General features: G+C 39.3%; 1 protein-coding gene across 6 annotated transcripts in view; it reads left to right on the forward strand.

Annotated features, from left to right (window-relative positions):
* Positions 1-17,866, forward strand: part of TSHZ3 (teashirt zinc finger homeobox 3) — a 64,356-nt gene extending 46,490 nt beyond the window's left edge. For 5 of the 6 annotated variants that reach the window (XM_083795007.1, XM_083795008.1, XM_083795004.1 and 2 more), the window contains exon 2: positions 13,075-17,866. In XM_083795007.1, coding sequence (XP_083651133.1) covers positions 13,170-16,274 — 3,105 coding nt within the window. In that variant the 5' untranslated portion in view covers positions 13,075-13,169 and the 3' untranslated portion in view covers positions 16,275-17,866. Of the gene's footprint in view, positions 5,023-13,074 lie in introns of all 6 variants that reach the window. The other variant, XM_083795009.1, reaches the window with a different exon arrangement.
* Positions 17,867-24,794: the final 6,928 nt, after the last annotated feature.

Raw genomic sequence — 24,794 nt, forward strand, 5'->3', positions numbered from 1 at the left:
GGAAAGAACAACAACAAAAGCTCAATGTGTAAACTTACAGAGACTTTGCTGTTATCCTAGCTTTACATAGTTCTGTTGAAGCACTGCTATTCTGAGCTCTCCTCCTGAGAACCCAGAGATGCTGTATCAGGAATTAGTGGGATACTTGCCACTGATACGGACAGGAGGGAGAGGAGGGTTGGACCTTAGGTGCACGGAAACAACAGAGATATTTTTTTCAGGTAACTTGGTTGGTGTGTCACTGCAGTTAGCTGGGCAGGGCCAGCAGTTCAGAGGAGAGCAGAAATGTGTCTGTCTGCAATTGCAAGCAGCTAGGGACAATCTCAGGTCTGTACAACAGTCAGTATAGTGCTGCAGTTGTGGCTACCTGTTTTTGCCAGGTGCTTCTGACCTGCACCTAAAGCTGCTTACGTGGGAGGGGGCGGCAGGGACAAGGGGCTGGCTCTGCTTGCTGGATTTCTGCATGCTGGCAGGGTGGGAGATTTCTGTCAGATTTTCAGATGAAACAAAATCGATCTGGATGTAGATACATGACCAGGTATGTGCACGACACACCTGACACACTTAATTGATTTCAGGTTGGTATTTTATTATTACAAAATTCGCCGTTGTCCTTGACTTAAAAAGTGAATGCCGTGTAATGCCACTTACCTGCATGGTCTGAATGAGGATTGGATTGGATCCAGATTAGGAGGGGTGACCTGTGCTTTCTACAAGGTTAGTTTTAATAAGTGTTTTTTATCTGAAATCCAGTAGAGCTTTAGAAGCAGTAAGAGCATCAGAACTGTTTTCCCCTTTTACAGATAGGTAAACTGAGTTTTAAGTGTGCTGTCTACAACAAAGACAGTGGAAGGTCCGTGAATGGATCCTGCAACCCATAACAGACCTGATTATCCTTCTTCCTCTAAGCTGCAATGAACTCCTTCTAAAACGCAGCTCATGCTTACGCTCTGTCCATTTTTATGTGCTTACTGTTTTACGCATCCAACAGGGTTATGTATGCTTTTTTAGTAACGCCTGCTGAAGCATGGAAAGGATCAACATTTCATTTTCATTACATTTCATTTATTTCTCTATTTTGGAGGAAGGGTTCCATAAAGTATAAGATAGACATAACTAAAATAAGTTTCCATGGTGGGTGAAAGGTACTGGTAGTTAATGTGACTCCTCATAAAGCAGCTGAATTGTAAGTTACAATCAAAGATTGAGAAAAAATGTCTGCTTGATAATGTCTTTTGCCATAGTAAAATACAGTCACATGAGGAGTAAAAGACTGAAAGAATGGCTAGACAAAGACAGATCATTCATTTGTGCTTAGTTTGAGACTCCTACAAAGCTGTTACTTGAAAGTACCTACACTGGGTAAGGGAACATGGAGATTGCCATCTCACGTGTGTATTTAGTCTTTGTATTATTTCAAATGCTATCTAGCTACAATTGCATGAAATAGATGCCCCTACCTGGTACAGAGATACATATTACATCATTGCTGCTATAATACTCTGCTGGAAAAAGACTTTTTAGAGGATTTCTAATGATAATGAAAATATTCTGATACAGCATTAAGGATTTTGCTACTGAAATGTGTTTAATGTAAATATGCTGTCAGATACCCTTCAAGTAATTGACAAGAGCGGATGATTAGCAGTGTTCTCAATAGTGTTTTTGCATAATCTTACATTTTGACAGAACTCTTCAGCGGCTTTTTATTGTCAGTGCTCTGCAATCAGTAATACTTTTTCCTTGACATTTACTTTGTCATTATAAATCTTGTAAGTGGTCATTTAACTTGTTTGGTATGCATGTAAGAATATCATTACTAACATGTTTGAAAAAATGTCTTCCTGTTGAGGAACTACTATGAAAGTAAACTTAAAAAAAAAATATGTAGTGGGTTGATGAGTGACTTTATGAAATAAATACTTGTCTATGAGCATCTTCTTATCTTCTTGCACATTTCAAGGATGATTTTGAAATCACTTCTTGAACGTTCACAGATAAGTCATCAAATTCAGGGTGGCTGTTGGATTATTTTTTATCTGTTTTTTTTTTTTTTAATTATTATAATTTCACACTGTTTTTCAGTTTTGACCACTTACATCCAACTGACTAAAATTAAGCTCTTATAATCCATAAGTATTCATAATTACATACTGCATGCAACGTTTGTAGTCAGTATAATAAGCCTTCATCTTTATTGAAGCATCTCTTGTTTCTACAGCAGTTCTTTAATCTATCTCAATAGATTTCTAGTGTACAGCTCATATAGATTTGGTTAGTGACAAGGGTTAGAGTAGTCTTGTAGAACATTTACTTGTAGCTGTGAAAAGCCCACATTCATCAGAGGATTAGGTCGATCAGATTGTACCAGGATCAATGGAAGGACTGTGTGATCCCTCTTAGGCTGTAACGTGTTCACCTTCTTGGAGAGAATTCACATACACACACATTTCTCTGTCTTAAAGCCATTTATCTCAGAATGTCAAATTGCAATAATTAACCATTATTGATCTTAAATTCAATTAACTTCATTAACACAGGTCATGATGAGGGTGCTTGTAAGGGAAAGGCTCTTGACAAGTGTCTTTTCTTATATGACATTGAATGTTCACAATTGTGGCTATAAACTATTCATATTGTGCCATAGGAACATCTTTTAAAAATGACAAGGGTTTGGTTGGTGGCTTTGAAGAGGCATTTTAATCCCCTCCCCCTCATCTTCTAGTTCTCAGGGTTTTCCAGCAAATTTTCTATTCAGGAATCAGTGAACCATTTGTTTCCAGCACATTATCTTAGTGTGGCATTATAGCAAAACCCACCTATTCAAATACCCTTCAGTTCAATAGCTAGTGCTAGATAGAGACTCATTTACAAAAGAGTATATTAGTATAGTTAGCAAATGAGTGAAATGAATATTCAGTGCTTTTTTTTTTGCTTTCCATACAAAACAAGTTGGGGCCATCTTGTAGAGGTAATCCTTGGGATATTTGCTTTCTCTAAGTCATAGGATTCATACAGCAGTCAATAGTTGTTTTTCGTAAATGAAGGCCGAATAAAAACTCTGAAAGGACACAAAGCTTTGTTGGCCCACAGTGAACTCCTTTTTTTCATGGAGAAACTTCATTATAAGTACAAGTTCACAATAGCTGAAATTGTGATTGAAATCATTTGGATTTCTACTATACCATTCATACAGTTGTATGGAGTTCATTGTAAGTAGTCACTGCAACCAAAATAGCTATTGAAACTACTGTATAAAGGGCTTCAACAGGAATTTCAAGTTTGCAAGAAAAATGAAGGCTGCAGCTCGAGATGTGTGTTAATGTTACTATGGTTAAACACAAATACAAAGCCAGTGTTCTGGTCACTGTAAAACTTGTAAGATGTGGCAGATTGTAAGATGTGGCAACCAAGGATGTGGGAAGATTATAGAAGGTAAGGTGTAAGTTTTTTTAGTCCAAAAAACTCTAAACTGTAATCAGAAGGCTCAGAGAAATGTGGATAAAGAGAAATGACAACATCAGTTTTGTTCAGAAACAGATTTCTGTGACAATTAAATGGTCATTTTGTCACTAAATTTGCTATTTCCACTCCAGTATACAAAGCATTTACTGAAAAGAGGCAGGGCAGAAGCAGAATGGTTTGATTACTGCATTCGAAGAAACTAAAGTTCCCTTAAAACATCTGTTTGCTCAGTGAAGGATTATAATAATTAAGAGCTATTAGAGCCATATTGAGAACTTTTATGCTCATGCCTGCTTATCCTGGAGTTGGCTGTGAATCTTGTATTCGTTTGGTGAATGCACTGTGTGCTTTTCAGTGATTAAAAGATGCCACCCAAATGCTGATATCAAGCAGAGGTTGTGTCACTGCATATTTTAGTACAAATTCACACAGATAATTTGGCTTGTTCTTACAAGTATGTTGATAGTGACTTTTATTAAAAATAATTTTTAAAAAATCCAATTATTTTTTATTCTTTGGGTATTCCAGTAAATATTTTTGTCTACTCGGGGAAATGGTAATTCTATGCCTAGAAAAATTCTGTGAAGAGTCCAAAACCCAGTGTCCCTCCTAAATCAAAATCAAGCATTTACTTCCTGCTGTAATATGTGCTTGCATGGAGTGGGAAATTCTAACACGTGTGTAGTACTTCACACCAAGCAACTGTCTTAGAAAGCAACACAAAACCAGTTTTGTCTCAGAGTGGATCACATTTACTTGTGATGAATAATTTATACAGAAAATGTAGATTTTTTTTTCCCTGTTACTAATGCACATAGTAATTGTATTTGGTAAGTTTATGTGAATGTTTTCAGACTGTGGGGCTGCTCATGAGCTATTTACTTCAACAGTTTGTGTCTGGCTCTTGAATCCTTCCCCTGGTGTTTTCTCCCCTCCATGGCTTGTTAGCTGACTCTCAACCCTCCGAGGGGTAGCGGGGAGCTGTGTGCCCCTGTGCGTGATGTGCGTTTGTAACGTTGGTGTTCTTGCAGGAAGGGCACCCCTTCCCCAGTAACCTGGAGGTGGGGAGGGGAGGAAGAGGAAGGTACTTCGTGAATATTGATGACCATGAAGCTACTCAAACCAAACAGCAATTGAGAATTCCCATGGGGTGTTCGCAGTTCTTGTTTCTTACTTACCTACTTGATCTAGTCTCAATAGTGCTTGTGAAAGACTGTTTTTGCAGTGACAGAGAAGGCCAAGACCTTTTTTTCTCCTTTTTCTATTTCAGCAGGATCAGACAGAAATTTCAGGCTTATGCTCATAGAGGCTGTCAAAATATCTACTCCCCCCAAGTGCAAAATACGATAGCAAGTGAGGGCCTTTTGTCCACACAGGAGCCCATCGTGTTTCCCAGCCTTTCTGCTTGCATGCTGTGATCCTGCATTGCTGCTGGTCGTCAGCCGTGGGCATGCAGAGTGGAACATAAACTGCCCCCCAGCTTCCACGCAGCGGTATTTTTGGAAGTCAGCTGTATCGTGTATGTGTGACTGCAAATTTAGGACAACCGAAAAAAAGGTCTGTTGTTCCTGACTAGCCATATGCTTTGAGATATTATTCCTGTTTCTCATAAGCATGGCGTTCTCTTCCAGCTGTACAATATTGACATCTGATAGCAAATTTTACATGAGGAATTCTCTTTAAAAATCCATGTGATTTAGTGCATTATACATGGGAGTAATTTGGACCGTGAATCTCTCAAAGGTTTTGTCAATCTTCAGATCCCTTCTTGTTAGAAACTTCCTGCAGATCAGCTCTCTAAGTGAGATAGATCTCAGACCGATCCTCACGCAACCCTATGTGCACTGCAGCATGATATGATCTTATGCTGTTCTCCATGTTAGGAAGACGTGGTGTTACGTTTCACGGGTGGATAATATGAGCAGATTTTAGAAAAACCCTGCTTAGCAGGTTGAATTCAGGGAGTTCAGGCCCCAAGCAGAAATTAAGGCAGAGCATGGCTTTGGAGGAGGGAGGCATGATCCACCGTGTTACATCTCCAACGCTGCCCTGGTAGAGCAGACATTCACGGCTTACCTGGAGTCTTGCTCTGTGCTGGGAGCAGAAAGCTTTTTGGATACGAGCTGTGACAATTCCTTTCCTAATTTCAAAAACCTTTCCTATTTTTCCTGTTGTGAAAGGGAGTTTGCTGGCAGTGTGCAGATTCAGCATTTATTGGATTCTAGCAGCTTGGCTCAGTGGAGATTCTTTAACCACAGACTCTAGATTTTGCACAGTATGTGCACATGTGGGCATTTCACTGGGTATTTTATCCTTAGTAATTGTTTAAGCTGAAAACTAGCAATTATTTTCAATTACGCACATAGGTTGCACTCACATAAACATACTGTGAAGAAGCATAGGAACAAAACACAGATTTAAGCTTTCTGCTCATGCTTTGTGTAAATAACTGCGTTATATATATTAACCTACAGGAGTTGCAGGCTTCTTTACTTGTCTTCTTGTCTGGCACTGGGCAAGTCATTTTTAACTTCTTTGGATTTCCAGGTCCACAGCTATAAACTGTGGGTAAGAATGCTTCTTCCACAGGGTTGCTGTGAAGAGTAAAACAGTCATTGGAGCTTTTGAACACCAAAGTGGAATGATGGCCAATTGTGCTAAGTTGTTCCTAAGCCAGCATTTAATATAATGGCATTCTGTTTTTTCAGGTGTATATTTAATGAAGGAGATAGCATATATTCCTTTTAACAGGAATATCTCATTTAAAAAAAGACTGAATGGTATTTGGTTCCAGAAAAAAGGAATGCCTGCTTTAGCAGAATTAGTAGCAATTTTTGAATGTTTACTGTTTTTATTTGTAGGTTCCCTCTATGATACCTTTTGTATGGCAGCGTAAAGTCTGAATTGAACAGGAGACCTGAATTCTGTACCCTCCTTTAAAGTACACGAAAGGCAGGGGAGTATGGAATACAGTGACATGAGGAAGAGGTGCTTGCTTTTTACGTTAATGACGTATGAACTCAGTCCTGGTTATCATCTCTTTCCTCTGTATTCTTGTCCATGTAATTCTCAACTCTTAGCACTTAACGTTTGATCTGAACTCTCAGAAGTTGCTCCAAATGTAGTACCAGGCCAGGATGCTATATTAGAGCAGCTGGCCATCTTCCTTTGGCCTGTTTCTGAGCTCTGTGTATCAGACAGCTGCAGTATTTTCATGAAGGAACAAACACAAGTACACTTCAAAGTTTCTGGTGCCTAATGATAGCTACCTATTAAATTGGCATGCTGTGTTGCACCATCCATGCTGATTCCCAGTAACTTCATACTACAATATTACTGGCATGCAAAGTCTGCAGATGTATCAACATACAAAAAATCCAGCTAAACAAGCATGAATCACGCACACCACATCAAATTGACATGTTAAAAATTAATATTCTTGACCTTGCCAGTGGGCAGAATATTCAGAATAATCTTGGAGTAGGATCGTGCCTCGGTGCAAGGTACCAGCTACTTCAGCCGACAGGTGAGAGCAGTGCTGACCTCTCCACTTGGAAATGACATTTCTCTCCCATAATAGACAGTCCTGCCCCTATGAAACAGAACTTTTGACCTTTCTAACAAAAAAAACGTCCCTCTCAAGGTGTTGGCTGATCAGCATTGCCATGCCTGTTCGGGGGCAGTGTTGTCATGTGCCACTCTTGTAAACCGGGAGCCACTACGGCCTCCTGTTTCTGTTGCCTCACTGAGAATATACTGACATCTCTGCCACATGGTGAAGTCTTAAACATAGTTTCAGCTACATGCGAATTATCAGTCAGACTCTGTATAGAAATAACTCATGTTGTGGGTGAGATGTTTGCCTTTCTTCCTGTAAGCGGAAGGGCTGGGGAGTGGGAGTTTTCTAACAGACTGATAGAACTATTTTGTATGCCTACAGTTGCATTAGGTCTCTGATTGACTCCATCCACTGGCTGTTTTTCTCTTGCCTCTGTTCATTAATTTTGTGCATAATGTCCATTGGCACAGCCAAAGTGTCTCAGGAAAGCTGTTGACTTTCTCTTGACTTGTGTTCAGGCCATGCCCCATCTTGACTCTGAATGACCCCACAGAAACTGTAGACTCCTTGAGGTTTTTTTCATAGGTTACTTAAATTGTAAATAATAATAATAATAAGTAATTTCTTAGGTGACTGGAGCCTTCCTGCTCTCAGTGTCTGTCTTCTGTTCTTGAAGTATGAGTGTAAATGGATTCCCTTTTTTTTAAGGGTTTAAAAGTTTCAATATGCACTGAAAAATCAGGTGGTTTGGGAAATGATCCTTAGCATTACACGATGACTTCAAACCGTGCATAAATAAGTAATAAAGTTGGTTGCATTTTTTTAATAAAAGGCCATTTGGTTAAATCAAAATACTTCCAAGAAATTGAATGGTTTTGATGAACTTGTAGTCAAGCATTTTTTCACGTTGGAAGAATATTTGAATGTTTTGATACTTTTTCACGCAAAGAGCTTATATTCTAGTTTAAATATATGCTGGTAAGCTAATTAAAATCAAAGTCTTGGCAAAAAAACATAATTAAGACATTGCAAAAGTATAGCAATGAAATATTTGGATAGATCCAAGCCGAAATATATGGTCTCAGATGCATTTTTTCAGGAAATATGAGAAGATTTGTGCAATTAATTGGTTTTGGGAGAACAGTAAAGTATGTCTTTAATGCTAGGGTTTTGTATTTTCAAACAAACTCGAGGTGCATGTCTGACCACGTTGTGGATATTGTGTGGATGCTGCCATGGAAGGGAGGAAAGCTACGCCGCATTTTCATCTGAGTGCTACCGAGGAGCTCTCATAGACGAGGCTCGAGCCAGGGGCTGTGGTGCTGGTGGGCACCTCGGGAGGTGGCAGAGTTTGGCCCAGGAGGTCAGCGGAGCAGTGGTCGTTCCAGCTCTGAAGAAACATAATGGGCCGATGACATTTCTCCGGCTTTGTATAGTGTCTGAGGTGTCTATAGTGCCTGTGGTGTCAGTGTAGAGAGAGGTACATGAGTGTATTAGTGTATATACAATATGCACGTATATAGATCATTTTGGGTAGTGATGTATCACCATTTATTTCCACTGGCAAAGAAATGATCCATAGCTCGGTTATGAAGGTAATTTCCCCTTGTATGGAAATGAATTCCATTATACCACAGCTTACAGTTACATATTTATATCAAATGTGTTAATTTCATTTTTACCTTGCAGTTTAGTTAATAATTTTAATAAATATTAATGAGGGAACCATTCTCAACCTCTCAATAGCTGTACCTGCAGTAGGTTCCAGAATCCCTTGGATATCCTCATCTCTAGAAACTGAAGGCCTCCCCACAGAACCACTGCCCATCTTTTGTCAAATATGTCACAGTGACAACATCGTCAACTTGCATGCAGTTTCCTGTGGGGTATGGTGTCCTACAAGACGTAAACTACAAACTTTTTTGGGAATGGTGACTTTTTATTCTTCTTTTACACTGGAAAAAGAAAATCAAAAATACAGAAGTACATAATTTCTTTCATTTCCATTCTTATTAACTTCTGCTGTTAGAATTGCCTTTAAAGTCTTTTTTTTCCCCTCAGACTTTGCTGTCAAGGCATTGAAGAACAGTTGTACAGATGCCCTGCTGTTTCAAACATTTACTCTACACTTGAAACATATCAAACCAAGAGTCTCTCTTTTTTATTAATAAGAAGCAAACAGCTGAGTACAGATGGACTGGAGACAGTGCTTCTTAAAGACAATCTCTCCATCAGCACTGAATCTCAGTGAAAAGTTTTTTTTTTTTTTTTTTAACCATCTCCTCCTGATTTTATTTTCCATTTTCATAGCCTCTTTGCTCTTCCCGTAGGTACTTAGCCAAAGGAGAAGTTTCTCAGCACAGCCCTCCTTGTCCTTCTGTCTGTTGCACCTAGACAGAACGCCGGTCGTCTCCCTCTGAGTGAGTTGTGGTGAGGCAGGCTGGATCAGAGGTTCCCTTAGCTGCAGATGGGCTCCTTTCCTCCAGTGCCCTTAATCCCATACTCCCCTGTGGTGTGAGACTGAAGTTTGGCCTTAATCCCCTTCTGTCCCACATGCTGATAACAATTCAGTTGGGTTTTCTGAGGAGGAAGTGCATCCATTGCCTGCTGATGGACCCTCTGAGGACAAAGCCTTAGGGAGCTGTGAGCCCTTCAGCCACTGTAAACCTACCTGTAGTGGTGTGGAAACCTTTGAGAATGGCTGAGTCTGCCACTGCAGATTGGCCAAGACTTGCTGGGTTGCCTTCTGATGCTGTCCTTCAGCCCTGAAGGCACGTGGTAGGTGACCAGCCCTTGGAATAAGACGTTAGAAGCTACTGGCACAAACTGCTTAGGACCGTGTTTTAAGTCGTAGGCTGAGATGTTTCCCTGAACACCCTCATCTCTTGTATACACCTTTGGTTGAGTAAGTAGGGGGTAATGTTGTGTTTCATCCCTCCTCTCCCTTGTGCAGGGAGCAGAAGGAGTTGTTCAAACTGTAGCTTGATTAAAGTTGCAGGTTGCTGGGTTAAATTCCACGCTGTTGTTTATTCCTCATTTCCCACATATCTGGATCAAAGACTGATGTCACAACTTGGCTTCACAACTTGAGCTTAGGAAGGAGAACAGCTATGGAAGAGGCAGCTCCTGGTTAACACGCAAATATGCTTGATAGTTGGTGAAAAGGGCAAAGAAAGCATGAAAGGTAAATAGATTTACATATAAATGAGCCGCATGCTGGAGGTTTTCCCTAATGTAAAAGTCACTCTCGAAAAAAACAGTGAATGTGACAATACAAGTGTTTCATCCAAACAAAATTCACAAGATTTCAGCGGTAAGAGAAACAAAAGTGTAAAGAAAACCACACTAATTAGGGACTTGGTTCTGTGCCCCCTGTCCACGTTGGTGAGCACTGGTCTGCAGGAGCACTTCCAGTGGCGTGCAGGGACCCAGCCCAGGGCTTTGGTATGTGCTGTGTGGGAGTGGATGGCACACGCTCGTGCTAGTACCCAGTGGACAGAAGGAGTGAAGGACAGGTACATTTATAGGGTGCTTTGGTCTTTCATCTCAGGCTGCAGGTGTGCACGAGATCATTCTAATGCAGGCAGGGTGACAATAGCCTTGGATTTTCTTTACCTCTTAAAGAGGGAGTCTTCAGTTTCACATGAGGCAAAGGAATGAGAGTAGTAAAAGAAAAATTGTTTCGACAAGGTGGAAAAGAAAAAGGGTACATTTGCTTCCAAATCATAGGTTCATGCTGTCATTTCTTCCTTCCATCCTTCTTCATTCTTATCACTAAGATCTTTGGCATGGTTCAGATGGAGGTAGTTGGTTGTCAATTGTTTACAAGTTACTAGTAATTATTTATTTTTTTTTAGCTCTAGAGAGTAATTATTTAAATTTTTTTAGCTCTAGAGAGCTCTGGTCTGCTTTGCTGAAGATTTTGCTGAAGATTTTGGTAGAGTTTAGAAACATGATGTCACAAATAAGATGAAAAGCAATCTGTACCATCTATAAGAGAATGAAATTATTGAATGAAATCCATCTCATTAGATGATAAATTCATTATAGTGGCTTCATTGCATGTATTTGTGTGGTAGGCACTGATCCTGACTACAGATTGCCAGCATGACTGTAGCATACGTAAAAAAAGGATTGTTTAATTCTTTCAAAATATTCTGAAAAAGCATAAAATAGAGTAAAAGAGAGACGTTCTATTTCATGAGAGCACATATATGTTTTTAAAGATGTTATCAGCATCTTCAAAACATCTTATAATAATTTAAAGTTTTTAACTTAATTCTTTCAAACTACACTCTTCCAAATGTTAAAAATAGGAGTCTTGCTGCATGAATTTTCTGTGTTGAAATTACCTGAGCTTAAATCATATAATCACAATTACCTGTTACTCTTGTGTTATGTTTGTGCCTTCAAAGGTTTAGCTGGTATTCTGTAGATCAGATTATAACTTTCCATGCTTGGAGGAAGATTTGCTACCATTCATCCATGTGAGAAATAGTAGTGAATATTTCGTATTTCCTAACAGAATGAAGAAATACTCCTTATGAAACTAAAAGCCTGATTACATTGTTGCTTTAACAGTTGTTTATGTCTTTTTTTGGTTTTCTGACAACATGTAAACATATTTTCACTGAAATAAGTTTGCAAGGTTCAATACTGTATACGTGATATCTACTATAGTATTCTCCTACACTTTTCTTTCTCGGGATATTAATCATTATCTTCATAGCACTATTGCCTGAATAAACAAGCTGTAGATTATTTAATGTGTTTACAATACAGATACCCATACATTCCAGATGTGTTGCAGAGAAGAAGGTCAAAAGTCAAGTGTCCTCAACCATACAGTCTACTGGAAACATGTTTTTTTTCAAAGTTTATAATTATATTTGTGATAGATTGCAAGCACATTTTAAATTCCACTTAATTCAGAACAGTCATGATCTATTTTGCTTTCTTAGCTGTAAATTAATGCACTATATAGAAATAGATTATTTTGATCAATTAATGATCCCTCTCCTAATGTTACTGTAGTTTCCCTTCCTGAAGGAATAATTTAGGTAGACTTAATATATGTAGAATACGTGCACAGAAGCTCTGTGGAAAAAAATAATGTGTTTACTGTCATTTCTCAACTATCCTATTCAGGAAGAGTATCTTAAATTTACGTCACCAGTTGCATTACTTGAGGAGGAAAAAACAGACAGGATCCCTGTTGGGTGTCTATGTAGCTTATGCTGAGTAAATATTGACAAAGTAGTCTAAAGAGCAAACACTTTGACATTTGTAAGGTCCACTGGAAGGTCTTGTATATATTTATACAGCAAGAATGAGTACAGCATACCAATTTTCTTGAACTAGCTCCTGACATAATTCTGCATGGGCTTTCTTGTTGAGAAAGGTATGCTTAAATGGGAATGGGTCATTTGTTACACCCATAATGAATATCCTCGAATTGCTGTTAGTGAGTTGTTTCAGAAGGTTGTGTCACCTGCTTTTACTGTCTCCTCCTCTGAAATATGATAACTGCTAATAATGATAACTTCTTGAAAATCTCATTTTTTAATTATTGCAACTGGGGAATTTTATTTTTTATTTTTTACTTTGTAGGAATTTTTGATGTTTGTTGTACTCTATATTTATTAAAGATTGAGTCTCAAAACTGTAATGAGCAAAAAATGCTTGCTTAATTTAAATTGTGAATCTGTCTGTTAAGAAATGCATTAGGGGTAGGAGAAGCATAAGACATATTAATTGACAGACAGGAACTGCTGTCTCTGAGGTTGATACAAGTAATTTATTACTTTAGAAATGAATGCTACCTCCAGAATGTGCTTCATTAATTTCAAATTTAGTTTTAATTTCAAGCTGTTGCCCCTTGAGAAGAATAAGGTGGCAAATTATGTTTGAAGAGCAGATTTTTTTCTTGCTCAGAAGAAACACTAAATTTTAACCGTTTAATTTTGCAAATAAGTGCAGTTCTTTGGCTGAAACACGAGTGAAAGTATGATCAGCAGAAACTAACTTATATTTTCTTCTCTTCATAATAGCCTATGTTTCAGACGAACTAAAAGCAGCAGCATTGGTGGAAGAAGATGTGGAACCTGATGAAAACACAGTTGATGGGGAGCCTTCAGCAAAATATATGTGTCCAGAAAAAGACTTCAGTAAGAACTGCCAAAGCTACCAAAATTCTCCAGCTGCTGAATTTTCTAGCCATGAAATGGACAGTGAGTCACACATCAGTGAGACAAGTGACCGCATGGCAGACTTTGAGAGCAGTTCTATTAAAAATGAAGAAGAGAACAAGGAGGTTTCAATACCACTCGAAGACTCTACTGTATCTGATAGTTTAGAACAAATGAAAGCTGTATATAATAACTTTCTCTCCAATTCCTACTGGTCCAATCTCAATTTGAATATTCACCAGCCAATTTCAGAAAAAAACAACGGTAGCAGCAGCAGTAGCAGCAGCAGCAGCAGTAGTTGTGGAAGTGGCAGCTTTGACTGGCACCAGACTGCTATGGCTAAAACACTGCAGCAAGTTTCTCAGAGCAGAATTCTTCCTGAACCGAGCCTTTTTAGTACAGTTCAATTGTACAGACAAAGCAGTAAGCTTTATGGCTCTATATTTACTGGAGCCAGTAAATTCCGCTGTAAAGACTGCAGTGCTGCCTATGATACGTTAGTAGAATTAACAGTGCACATGAATGAAACGGGACATTATCGAGATGACAACCATGAAACTGATAACAATAACCCTAAAAGATGGTCCAAACCTCGTAAACGCTCATTGCTTGAAATGGAAGGGAAAGAAGATGCCCAGAAAGTATTAAAGTGTATGTACTGTGGTCATTCATTTGAATCTCTTCAGGATTTGAGTGTTCATATGATCAAAACAAAACACTACCAAAAAGTGCCTCTGAAGGAACCTGTTACACCTGTAGCAGCAAAAATTATCCCAGCTACTAGAAAGAAAGCATCACTAGAGCTTGAACTTCCAAGTTCACCAGATTCCACAGGTGGGACACCAAAAGCAACAATCTTGGATACCAATGATGCACTTCAAAAGAATTCCAATCCCTACATTACACCAAATAATCGCTATGGTCACCAGAACGGTGCAAGCTATGCCTGGCACTTTGAGGCAAGGAAATCTCAAATTCTGAAGTGCATGGAATGTGGAAGTTCGCATGACACTCTGCAGGAACTCACTGCTCACATGATGGTGACAGGACATTTTATTAAAGTCACTAACTCTGCCATGAAAAAAGGGAAGCCAATTATAGAAGCTCCAGCAACACCTACAATAACGTCTTTAGTAGATGAGAAAGTCCAGTCTGTGCCACTAGCTGCCACCACTTTTACATCTCCTTCCAATACGCCGTCTAGTGTTTCCCCTAAATTAAATGTTGAAATAAAAAAAGAAGTAGATAAAGAAAGAAACATTGCTGATGACAAAATGAAGGACAAAGAAAAGTCAAGTGAAGATGAGGAGAAATACGATATTTCTTCAAAGTACCATTACTTGACTGAAAATGACCTAGAAGAAAGCCCTAAAGGGGGACTAGATATATTGAAATCTTTAGAAAACACAGTTACATCAGCTATAAATAAAGCCCAGAATGGCACACCAAGCTGGGGTGGCTACCCCAGCATTCATGCTGCCTATCAGCTGCCAAATATGATGAAGCTATCATTGGGTTCATCTGGCAAGAGTACACCATTAAAACCTATGTTTGGAAACAATGAACTAGTATCGCCATCTAAAAACCAGCCTTTGGTGTCTCCACCAAGCAGCCAGACCTCACCTGTGCCAAAAACAAACTTTCATGCCATGGAAGAATTGGTAAAGAAAGTCACTGAGAAGGTGGCTAAAGTGGAGGAGAAAATGAAAGAGCCTGAAGGAAAGCTTTCTCCAATGAAGCGTGCAACACCTTCACCATGCAGTAGTGAAGTCAGTGAACCCCTTAAAATGGATGCCTCCAATGATGGTGGTTTTAAAAGCCAGCAGAACAGCCCAGTCCCTCAGAGAGATGGCTGCAAGGACAGTCCAACTGTAGAACCTGCGGAAAATGGGAAAGAACCCGTTAAGTCAATTGTAAGTTCTTTAAGTAGCAGCACAGCTATCATTACTGATCACCCTCCTGAACAGCCATTTGTAAATCCATTAAGTGCGCTGCAGTCTGTCATGAATATTCACCTTGGGAAGGCAGCAAAGCCATCTTTGCCCGCTTTGGACCCAATGACCATGCTTTTTAAAATGAGCAATAGTTTGGCAGAAAAGGCTGCAGTGGCCACCCCACCTCTACAGTCCAAAAAAACAGACCACTTAGACCGTTATTTTTATCATGTCAACAATGACCAACCCATAGATTTGACGAAAGGCAAGAGTGACAAAAGCTGCTCTTTGGGTTCAGCGCTTTTGTCATCCACATCGACATCTTCTGCATCTTCTTCATCTACAGTGACAACAGCAAAGACATCTGCAGTCGTGTCATTCATGTCAAACTCGCCGCTACGCGAGAATGCCTTGTCAGATATATCTGATATGCTGAAGAACCTGACAGAAAGTCACACATCAAAATCTTCCACACCTTCCAGCATATCTGAGAAATCTGACATTGATGGTACCACAATAGAGGAACCAGAAGAGAGTACACCAGCTCAGAAAAGGAAGGGACGTCAGTCTAACTGGAACCCTCAGCACTTGCTCATCTTGCAGGCCCAGTTTGCAGCTAGTTTACGGCAGACTTCAGAGGGTAAATACATCATGTCAGACTTGAGCCCTCAAGAAAGAATGCACATTTCCAGGTTTACAGGACTTTCAATGACCACAATTAGCCACTGGCTAGCCAATGTGAAATACCAGCTCCGAAGGACGGGGGGAACTAAGTTCCTTAAAAATTTGGACACTGGACATCCAGTGTTCTTTTGTAATGACTGCGCGTCACAGATCAGAACTCCTTCAACTTATATCAGTCATCTTGAATCACATCTGGGTTTCAGGTTAAGAGACTTGTCCAAACTGTCCAGTGAACAGATTAACAATCAGATAGCACAAGCAAAGTCACCGTCTGAAAAGCTGGTGACATCCTCTCCAGAGGAAGATATTGGAACTTCTTACCAGTGCAAACTTTGTAACAGGACTTTTGCAAGCAAGCACGCTGTTAAACTTCATCTTAGTAAAACACATGGGAAGTCACCAGAGGATCATCTTCTGTATGTTTCAGAGTTAGAGAAGCAGTAGCATTTGGTTTTGATTAGAATAACTGTAATTTGCTTTGAGGAAAACTGTCAAAGACGCCTTAAAGCTACTGTTTAGTTCTTGGCACATGTTCTTATTTTAACTCCAGAGTCACTCTGGGCTGAACTGTTTTGTATAACTGTACAGTGTTTAAATAGAGGTGCATAATCAGCTGTTGTTACTGGTAAAATATGAAGGTTAAAATGCAGTGGTAAGTGTTGGAACTTTGTGTAAATTGGATTTAGTTGCTGTGCATCCCTCTGATGCATCAAGCTGCATGCATTAACAGACAGTTTAATTAAGCATTTATAACTAATTCTGGTGCACTTTTTTCATGTGACCTAAGTGTGCTGGTATTTCTCACCCTATAATCTTTAGCCCTCTGAGTACTTTGAAGCACTTTTGCATTAATTTGGCAAAAATGTATGGATATGTTTGTTGTTGTTGGTTTTTTTGATCTTTTTTTTTTTTTAAAAAAAAAACACCTTACCAGCTTAGTTCTGATTATTAATATGAACCTCCATTTATGCAAAGGTGTCTCACACCTTAAAATTTAAAAATATAATTTTCACATTGAAACATAGGTGTATATATTGTATAGATTTCAAAATCTCTTATGAAAAATGTGATTGTGGTTAATGCCATTTTCTTTTTCTTCAGCATTTTTAGCAACAGTGTTTTTTGTACCTGGTAAGCCCCAGGTATGAACTGTACTTATATATAGTGTATATTTCATTTTTTAGATCTAACAGTTCTTCTTTTAACATCCAAACATTGTAAATTATATGATGAGAGATACGGCAGATAGCATTTATAAAGTATTCAGAAACATTATTCTTAAAGTATGTTTTGTTTTGTTTTGCTATACAGTACATCTATATTAATAGAGGTTCATGTTTAAATTATACATATTTATTAGTGTTGCTATCATTTGTTTGTTTTTTGTTTTTTTTAAAAACTGTCTGAAGAAACAGAAGCCACGGACTGCATTCCTGGCATGCATTATAACTGTTTTGCACAACATGACTTTTAAAGGTATTTATTAGTAAAAAAATAAAATAAGAGAAAATTCAAAACAAACTCAGTGCTCAAAGGGTTAAATCTATTTGAAAACTTGTACTGTATTTCCTAAACATTGATAAAGCCTTTAAAATGTTTGTACTGTAGTACTTTGCTTAAAAGTTATGAGGCATTCTGTGATATAACCTCTTTTACTTATTTATAAGCGCTCTTGGTTGTTATTTCCTATTGTAGAATGCCTTTTTATTTCAACTGGTAACTTTCTGTTTTGTTCTGCCTAATTATTCTCCCAAGATTCCATACTGCAGCTTTATCTTTAGGCATATGAAAGGTAACCCGTGGTTACCAGCACACTAAGTGATTCTGTTCGTCTCCATTTTTGGCAGTTAATTTGCAGAAGTAACTGACAGCTGACACCATATGAGAATCTATGTATAAAATATTGGCATGTAAACAGCACAGACACTGTAATGCACTCTGTGCCCTGTTTTGTTGTTGACAATGAAGCACCATTATATGACTCTTCATATAACCTTTTTTTCTACAGCAGCATTAAAATTGTCTTTTTGCTATAATTTTGTGTTGCGTTCACAATTATGTCTGAAATGTGCTACGACTAATGAGCACATTAAAATTAAATTGTATGCTATCTGTTTATGACTGAAGCTTGAGTAGGTTTCTTCATCTGCCAGGTGCTGGCAGTCAAAAGCTGCACATAAATCACTGGAGTTTTAGTGAACTTTAGCGTTTAAAGAGCAGGGTAGCACTTATTCAAAGGCTGCATTAACAATCCCCCCCCCGCCCCCCTCCCCCCCCCCCCCCCCCCCCGAACAGATAAATGAGCGTTATAACTCCTTTTTAAGCATCAGGTAAGGCTGGCTGTGAAGACGGTTTAGAAGCAACGTGTGGCAAAGCAAATAGGTGTTTTGCTGTGCTGCGTATGCAGCACCAGTGGGATGCCGATACTTGCACGCCTTCCCCAAACCTATTGAGCAGTCCACAAGTGGCACCGCTGGGTGATGCACAGGTTAGAGCAGCCCTTTCCGCCACCGAGCACTTCGGAGTGACAGGAGTAGGCACCTGCAACTGACGACTTAAACTTTGTGGTTGTGAAGTGAATCCTCTGATGGCCCTCTCCTGCTGTACAACACACAGAGCAGATAGCAAGGGAGGGAAGGAAGGTGAATAAACACAGGCCAAACAAACGCAAACAAGCAAGAGCATTTATATGATAATGACAGACTTCTTCTGGTGTTGACAGGTCACCCCATCAAAACCACTGAAAACAATTTACATCTCCAAAGTACCTATATTACTATGCATGTAAATAATGTCTTTTGCCAGTCAGGTGAACTTGGAGTCTAGAAATGGTTACAGGGGAACCAAAACCACCATTACAGCACTTAAGAATCATGTTTCAAGTAATAACTACCATCCGAATGTCAAATGTACAGTTTGCTTTCTTTTTATTTTTTTTAAATACTGTCTTCCAATAAGCAACTAATTCAATCTGCTTTGTGCTTTTTCTTCCCTTCTTCCTCTCACTCTAATTGTGAAAGCCAGTGCCACATCTTCACAAGTGTAACTGTGTTCTGTGCGTTCTGCAGCAAATACTGCTAAACAGACCGAATGAATGGGATTAATGATTAGCTCTGTTTTTTTTTCCATCTCTTTTGGCTCACAGTTGTATCTGATTTTAAGGTCATTTGTATGTCAATGTTTATGGCCTCAGCTCAAATTCCAGCAATAAAATTGCAGGGTGCAGTTTTGCTGGTCGCCTGCCTTGTCCCAGGAGTGCCCCTCAGGTACTGAGGAGAGGCAACCTGGCCAGCCAAAGTCTTCTATGAAGCCTCCCTGGTGGCCCTCTGCATTTTTTGCAAATCAATGATCTAAATCTAAATGTGGCCAGACTTCTTACATCTACAGCAGAGAATTCCTCCTCTGAAAATTAGAGCAGCTTAAATATAGTGTTTGGTTGCAAAACAGAAATTCACACATAAGGAAACTGACAGATTATTGCATATATTGTCAATCAATTTATTTTTAAGATGCATCATTGACTTGTAATGCTAAAAGCTCCACATGCAATACTGTTATCTAGGACTTGGGAGGGAGTAAAAGCAGGAGACTACAGTCTTGCGTGGTGTTCCTTATTCTTAAAAAATAGACAAGGAATTGATGACTGCAAACACCAAATACTGCTGATGCAGCATCATCCAGTCTGATAAAAGTCACTTCCAGGGCCTGACTCTCTGGGTCAGAATGTGCATTGAGGAGATGCAGCAGGTGAAAATTCAGGGAGCAGCCATGTCCATTAATGTGCAACAGAAATGACTTATTTTAAAATGTATTTTTAAAACATGCTTGGAACTTTGCAAATGAATGGCTAGTCAGGAGCTGCATATACCAAATATATTAAAATAAAGTTCAGCTTGCATTTCTGAACCTCCAGGACTGGCATACCAATGTGATTTCACATTATAAAGAATCTAGAGAATCAATGAACTAGAATAATGTCCTTTTTATCCATACACTGATATGTATATTGGCATGGTAACTATTAGTGCTAACCAAATCACCAACCTAGCTATGTTATTTTTTTTCCTACTAAACATAAATTTATAAATGCAGGATTGTAAAATTTGCATTTGAATTCCAACTTTTGCTTTGCATTTGATATTTTATTTAGAAAGATACAGACTGCGAGAGAAAACAAAATACCTCAAGAAAGAGTTTAAAAATGAAATTGTGATGGGTGGTAAGAGCTTTAAATCACAGGTGTGTAAAGGTGACCCTGGTCTAACCCCACCCAAGTAGTGGCTTGTTGCAGCATACTGTATATCTTCCAGCCATCACATTTACGCAGTATCTTAAAATAACATTTGTGATAAATGTGCAATTTAACTAATTTATGGTGCTATGATGTGCTCAGGGCTACATGCAAGATGAAAATCTTAAATGGAGCTTGAACAGCTCACTTCACAACAAGAAATCAATATGCCAGATCTTAGAGAGCTGTTCGCTGAAGTCAACATTTAGCAAAAAAAAAAAAAGCTAAAAAAAAAAAAACAACGGAATGTATCTTAAAGTTTTAGCAAGAAATCTGTAATTAACTGAAATATGACTTGTAAGTTAGTGTAAGGGAATTTTTGAAACCTACTTCTTTCTAGAAACTTGATTATATTTTATTTTTGTATTGAAACTATATTGTTTTAATTATGCAGTTGCTTTCATGGTAAACACTGTTTGTGATTTTTTTTTTTTTTATCTAAGCCAAGGCAGATTAGTGTTATCAGTATGGGAATTATCTGTTGCATTTTAATGTGGCTATGTATCTTGGTATATAAAGCTAGACACAGATATGACTCTGCATTTTATGACAGCAAAAATTTTGGCTATACTTTGAGATTTAAAAAAAGTACTGGCATGTGTAGAAGAGAAGAACCTTTAATTTTGCAAGTTCTTTTTTCAGCTGCAACAGAAAAAGAAGTAACTGTGGTGCAAGTGATGACAGAGACAACTGGCAATAAAGCTAAATTTAATAAATTTTATATTTTAAAATATGCCTCCAGAGAGCCTTATATATTTCTTAGAAAAATATCAAATTATTGCAATTATTTTTGCCTACTTTGTTCAGGTAACTTTTTATTATAACAATGTGTTGGAGCTTTGCTAGCTACTCAGTTACCCACACTGCTCAACAGAGCTGAATACAGGAAATGGTCATAAAATGAGAATTTATCTTGCGAAGTAGACAAAAGAGTTCCAAAGTTACAGAATGTGTAAAGAGTTGCTGAATTGTGTGAACTAACCATGTATACTTGACTGGGTGGTTATAGTGGAAACACTGTGTAACTCCCTTGGGTATTACTAATAAATCCATATGCTCTCCAGCTAAAAGGGCCCAGTAAATTCTCTTCTGGGACTTGGTGCCAGGATGTGCCTTCCAGCCCTTGGTTGACCTGCTGTAGGTAAACGAGAGACCAAGAAATAATTACCGACTGCTATCTCTGAATATGAAAGCAGTTCTGTTGTTCAGGGTGTGGTAGCAGTGAATTTAGTTGAGTTTTCACTAATTATCCTGTAATAATGTAAAGCTCATATATGTTCATGTCTATAATACTGCAGCCCTCATTGAAGAATATTTGCATAAGGAGTCTTTTTTTTTTTTTTTTCTTTTTACCAGTGAAGGAAGAAAGAATCAGGGTCATTTATGAGAGGGAGCAGAATTATGTATTAACGCATCATTATATATGTCAGAAAGCTTTGGAATAATCAGCGAGGTTACAATCTGTTTTCAGAACTTGGTTTGGGGCAATAATTTTAACTGAATGTTCAGCATGAAAAAGATGACTAAGTTTTACTAATACTTAGCTTTATGATACTTAGTTTAGGGGCTGTATTCATTATCTAGTACACAGACAAATGTGGTGGTAAATAAACTCATTTTTTTACATGCAGATCTACAGGTCTTTATACTTAGTATCCTGCTTACATGTTAAGGTAGCTGTTTGCTTTTCAGCAGTACGTTATGATATTTAGGTGGGACACATTAACTTACTCAGCAGCTGTTGCTTGATTCACTTCACCATATTTATAGCTTGAAACACGCTTCTGGTTAAATCATCTTTTAAGAGAATTAAAATCTGATGCACATTTGGGGGTGCATGGCTATGTCCAGACCATTCACCAACCTCACGTATATAACCTTTACTGAAAAATTACACAGCTGCAAATCATTCTATATACCAAGGTGTAGGAGTGTTTAAAAAGTAAAATTAAAAATTACCACTCAGGCCAGACGTTTCTCTGTATCATGGTTTTAAAGTTGTTAGCCTTCACAACGAAATGAAAAGGTAGTCCCAGAGCAAGCAAAGAGAAGTAAGAAAGGGCAGTAGCAGTCATGCCCCCATCTCCCAGCCCTGGGGGAACAGTGGGGCTGGTCAGACCTAGCGGGGGCTCCTGCCGCAGCCAGGCTGCTGTGGTGTGGGTGCCCCTCGCTTCTCGTGCTGGGCTTTCCCCGTGTCGCACAAGGGCACGGATATGTGCTTCTCCCCCGGTGCACTGGCAAAGTGGGCTTGGTAACAAAGAGTGAGCTAATTTCCTTATTTCTTACCTCTTGATGCCTGAATTAAGGACTTTGGTTGCAAGGGAAATGAATTTCAAATGATTTGGCACTGTAGAAAAGCCTGCATTAGACCTGTCAGCTCTGTTCCACTCCCTGTGGAGAAGACAGTGTCCATCTTTTTTTTTTTTTTTCTTTTTAATATCAAAAATATAAATGGAGGGAAGGTGATTTTTAAACTTTAGTATAAATTAACAGTGAAAAATACTTCTTTATTAAGCTTCAACTTATCACATTCATTCTTGCATGGTAGGAAACGGGGGACATGTTTATAGCCATCATAATTGTGAGTTAGTGACCTTTCTAGCCAAGTGAAATGAAATTACTTGAAAATGGAATTCTTTCTAATTGGCGCATATGTAGGTGGTGGGGAAAGGAACAGGATTTGTTAATGCGTGCATGCATATAAAGCCTGCAAGGAACTGTGAGGAAAGCCTGAAGTCTGTGCTCAGCTGTAAACCTGTGCAGAGGGAGAATGAGGTAGGTGTGTGTGTCAGGAAGCGCAGTTGTATTCTCGGCTCCTTTTTTTCTCAACTGGAGGTACAGTCACTGCAGTTACGCCTCAATGACCATGAAACCGAGTCGGCAGAAGCTGAAGGACTCCGCTCCTGAAAGCCTCATCAGGACTTGTCATCGCTCTAATGAATATCATTTAAATTGCTTTGTATATTGGTGGAGTTTGGATGTCGATTTAATTTGTGCATGTGTTTGAGTTCTTCTGCTTGGCTAGGCTAACAGAGAGCAACAGCCTAATGAAAAGTGAGTTGGTGACAGCATGATGAGCCCCAACCCAATCAAATGTGTTTGAAGGCCTGTTTTGACAGGGCTCTTAAAAGTAGATCTAGGAAAGAGGAGTAGTGCTTTAGTTCAGTGCAATTGTTTCAGACTAAGATTACTGCTTTTTGTCCCTCTCAATGGTTGAAAATTTTCTGTGTGTCCTCTGGCTAGTGATAAAACATGGATTCATCACAGGGTTGTGTTTGGAGGAGCCCAGGAGAATGGACTCCCCACATCAAATATCTCTGGAAATTACTGGAGTTAAAACTCCACTTCAGAAACTCATTATGGGGGTACACCAGCAACTGGGAAGCAAGAAATGGCCTAAGCAGGTTGTGTCTCCATCTCTAATGCTGTGTTGCGCTGGGCCCACAGGAGGAACAGCAGCAGATTAACTCTGGAGGGCAGGGGCTGGCTGGTCAGGGCCAGCCACGGACTTCTCTGCATTAATTCCTATTTCCTGTGACAGGAAGTTGAGCATGCGATGCCCAGAGCTGCAGAGAAGGGCAGAGCAGACAGAGGAATTCCTCACAACACCTTTCAGTGCTGTCCGGGTGGTGGAGACGAGGAAAACAGGCCGGCAGTGGGAGGGCTGCCCAGGTCTGCTCTCCTGAAGGCCGCACGGTGCCAGGCCGTGAGCCTGGCTGGCAGCAGGAGGGCTGCCCAGGTCCTGCTCTCCTAAAGGCCACACAGTGCTGGGCCAGGAGCCTAGCCAGCATGAGCAAGGCTCATGCTCTGCATGGCCAGGAAGCCTTCTCGTCTGCCTGGCAGGGCTGGGACGCTGCCCTCGGCCTCAAGGCCTCATGCCTGCCCCAGGGCTGTGGCCACGGTATGGGCATGGCCTGCCTCAGGACTGCTAGATGGGCAAAATGGCCACATCGACCTGATAAATTAAACCATCTTCCAATCTCTGATAAAACGTTCACTTTTTCCCTCTGATATGTGCATTTGGAAGATAGAAAAATGTGTTCACGATTTCTATTTGCCACCGTGAAGACAAATCCATTTTTGAAATAGAGTGTCTGTCAGAAAGGGGAAGCACAGAGCGGCACCCCTCCGTCGGCTCTGAAGACTACAGAGCACTGCTACGTGGTGTCCAGTACTTCACGGTGCTTCAAAATGGACACCAAGACCATAACCACCAAAAGAAAAAAATAATGCAATTTTTTATTTTATAGTAAAACCCAACAACAACCAAAAGAAAGGATTGCAGGAGGGAAATTGGATTACATGAAAAATCTGCAGTCTGGATACTCGTATCTAAGAGATGATTAATATATCAGATAAATCGTTCAGCAATGGTTCATGCAAACAGACCCTCTATAATTCTGCCAAAGTCAGGGAGATCAATGTGCTCTGCTGAATGATCGTGGCACTGACCACTCAAAAGAAAGCACCTAAGGGCAGCTGTAACTTATGCTGATTTCATACCCTCCCTGATTTCAAAATATATGAGATTCTCCAGCTTTCTCTGAACCAAATCCATGCATAACCTTCAGGACATAGTTGCTCCTGTTTTAGGAGTGAACACGACCCTTTCTGTCTTCATTGGCCCAGATTTTGTAAATGTTTTGAAAATGCTATATGCTTTATATGTGGTT

This window comes from Anser anser, assembly GCF_964211835.1.
Source record: "Anser anser genome assembly, chromosome: 11".
NCBI classification, from domain to species: domain Eukaryota; kingdom Metazoa; phylum Chordata; class Aves; order Anseriformes; family Anatidae; genus Anser; species Anser anser.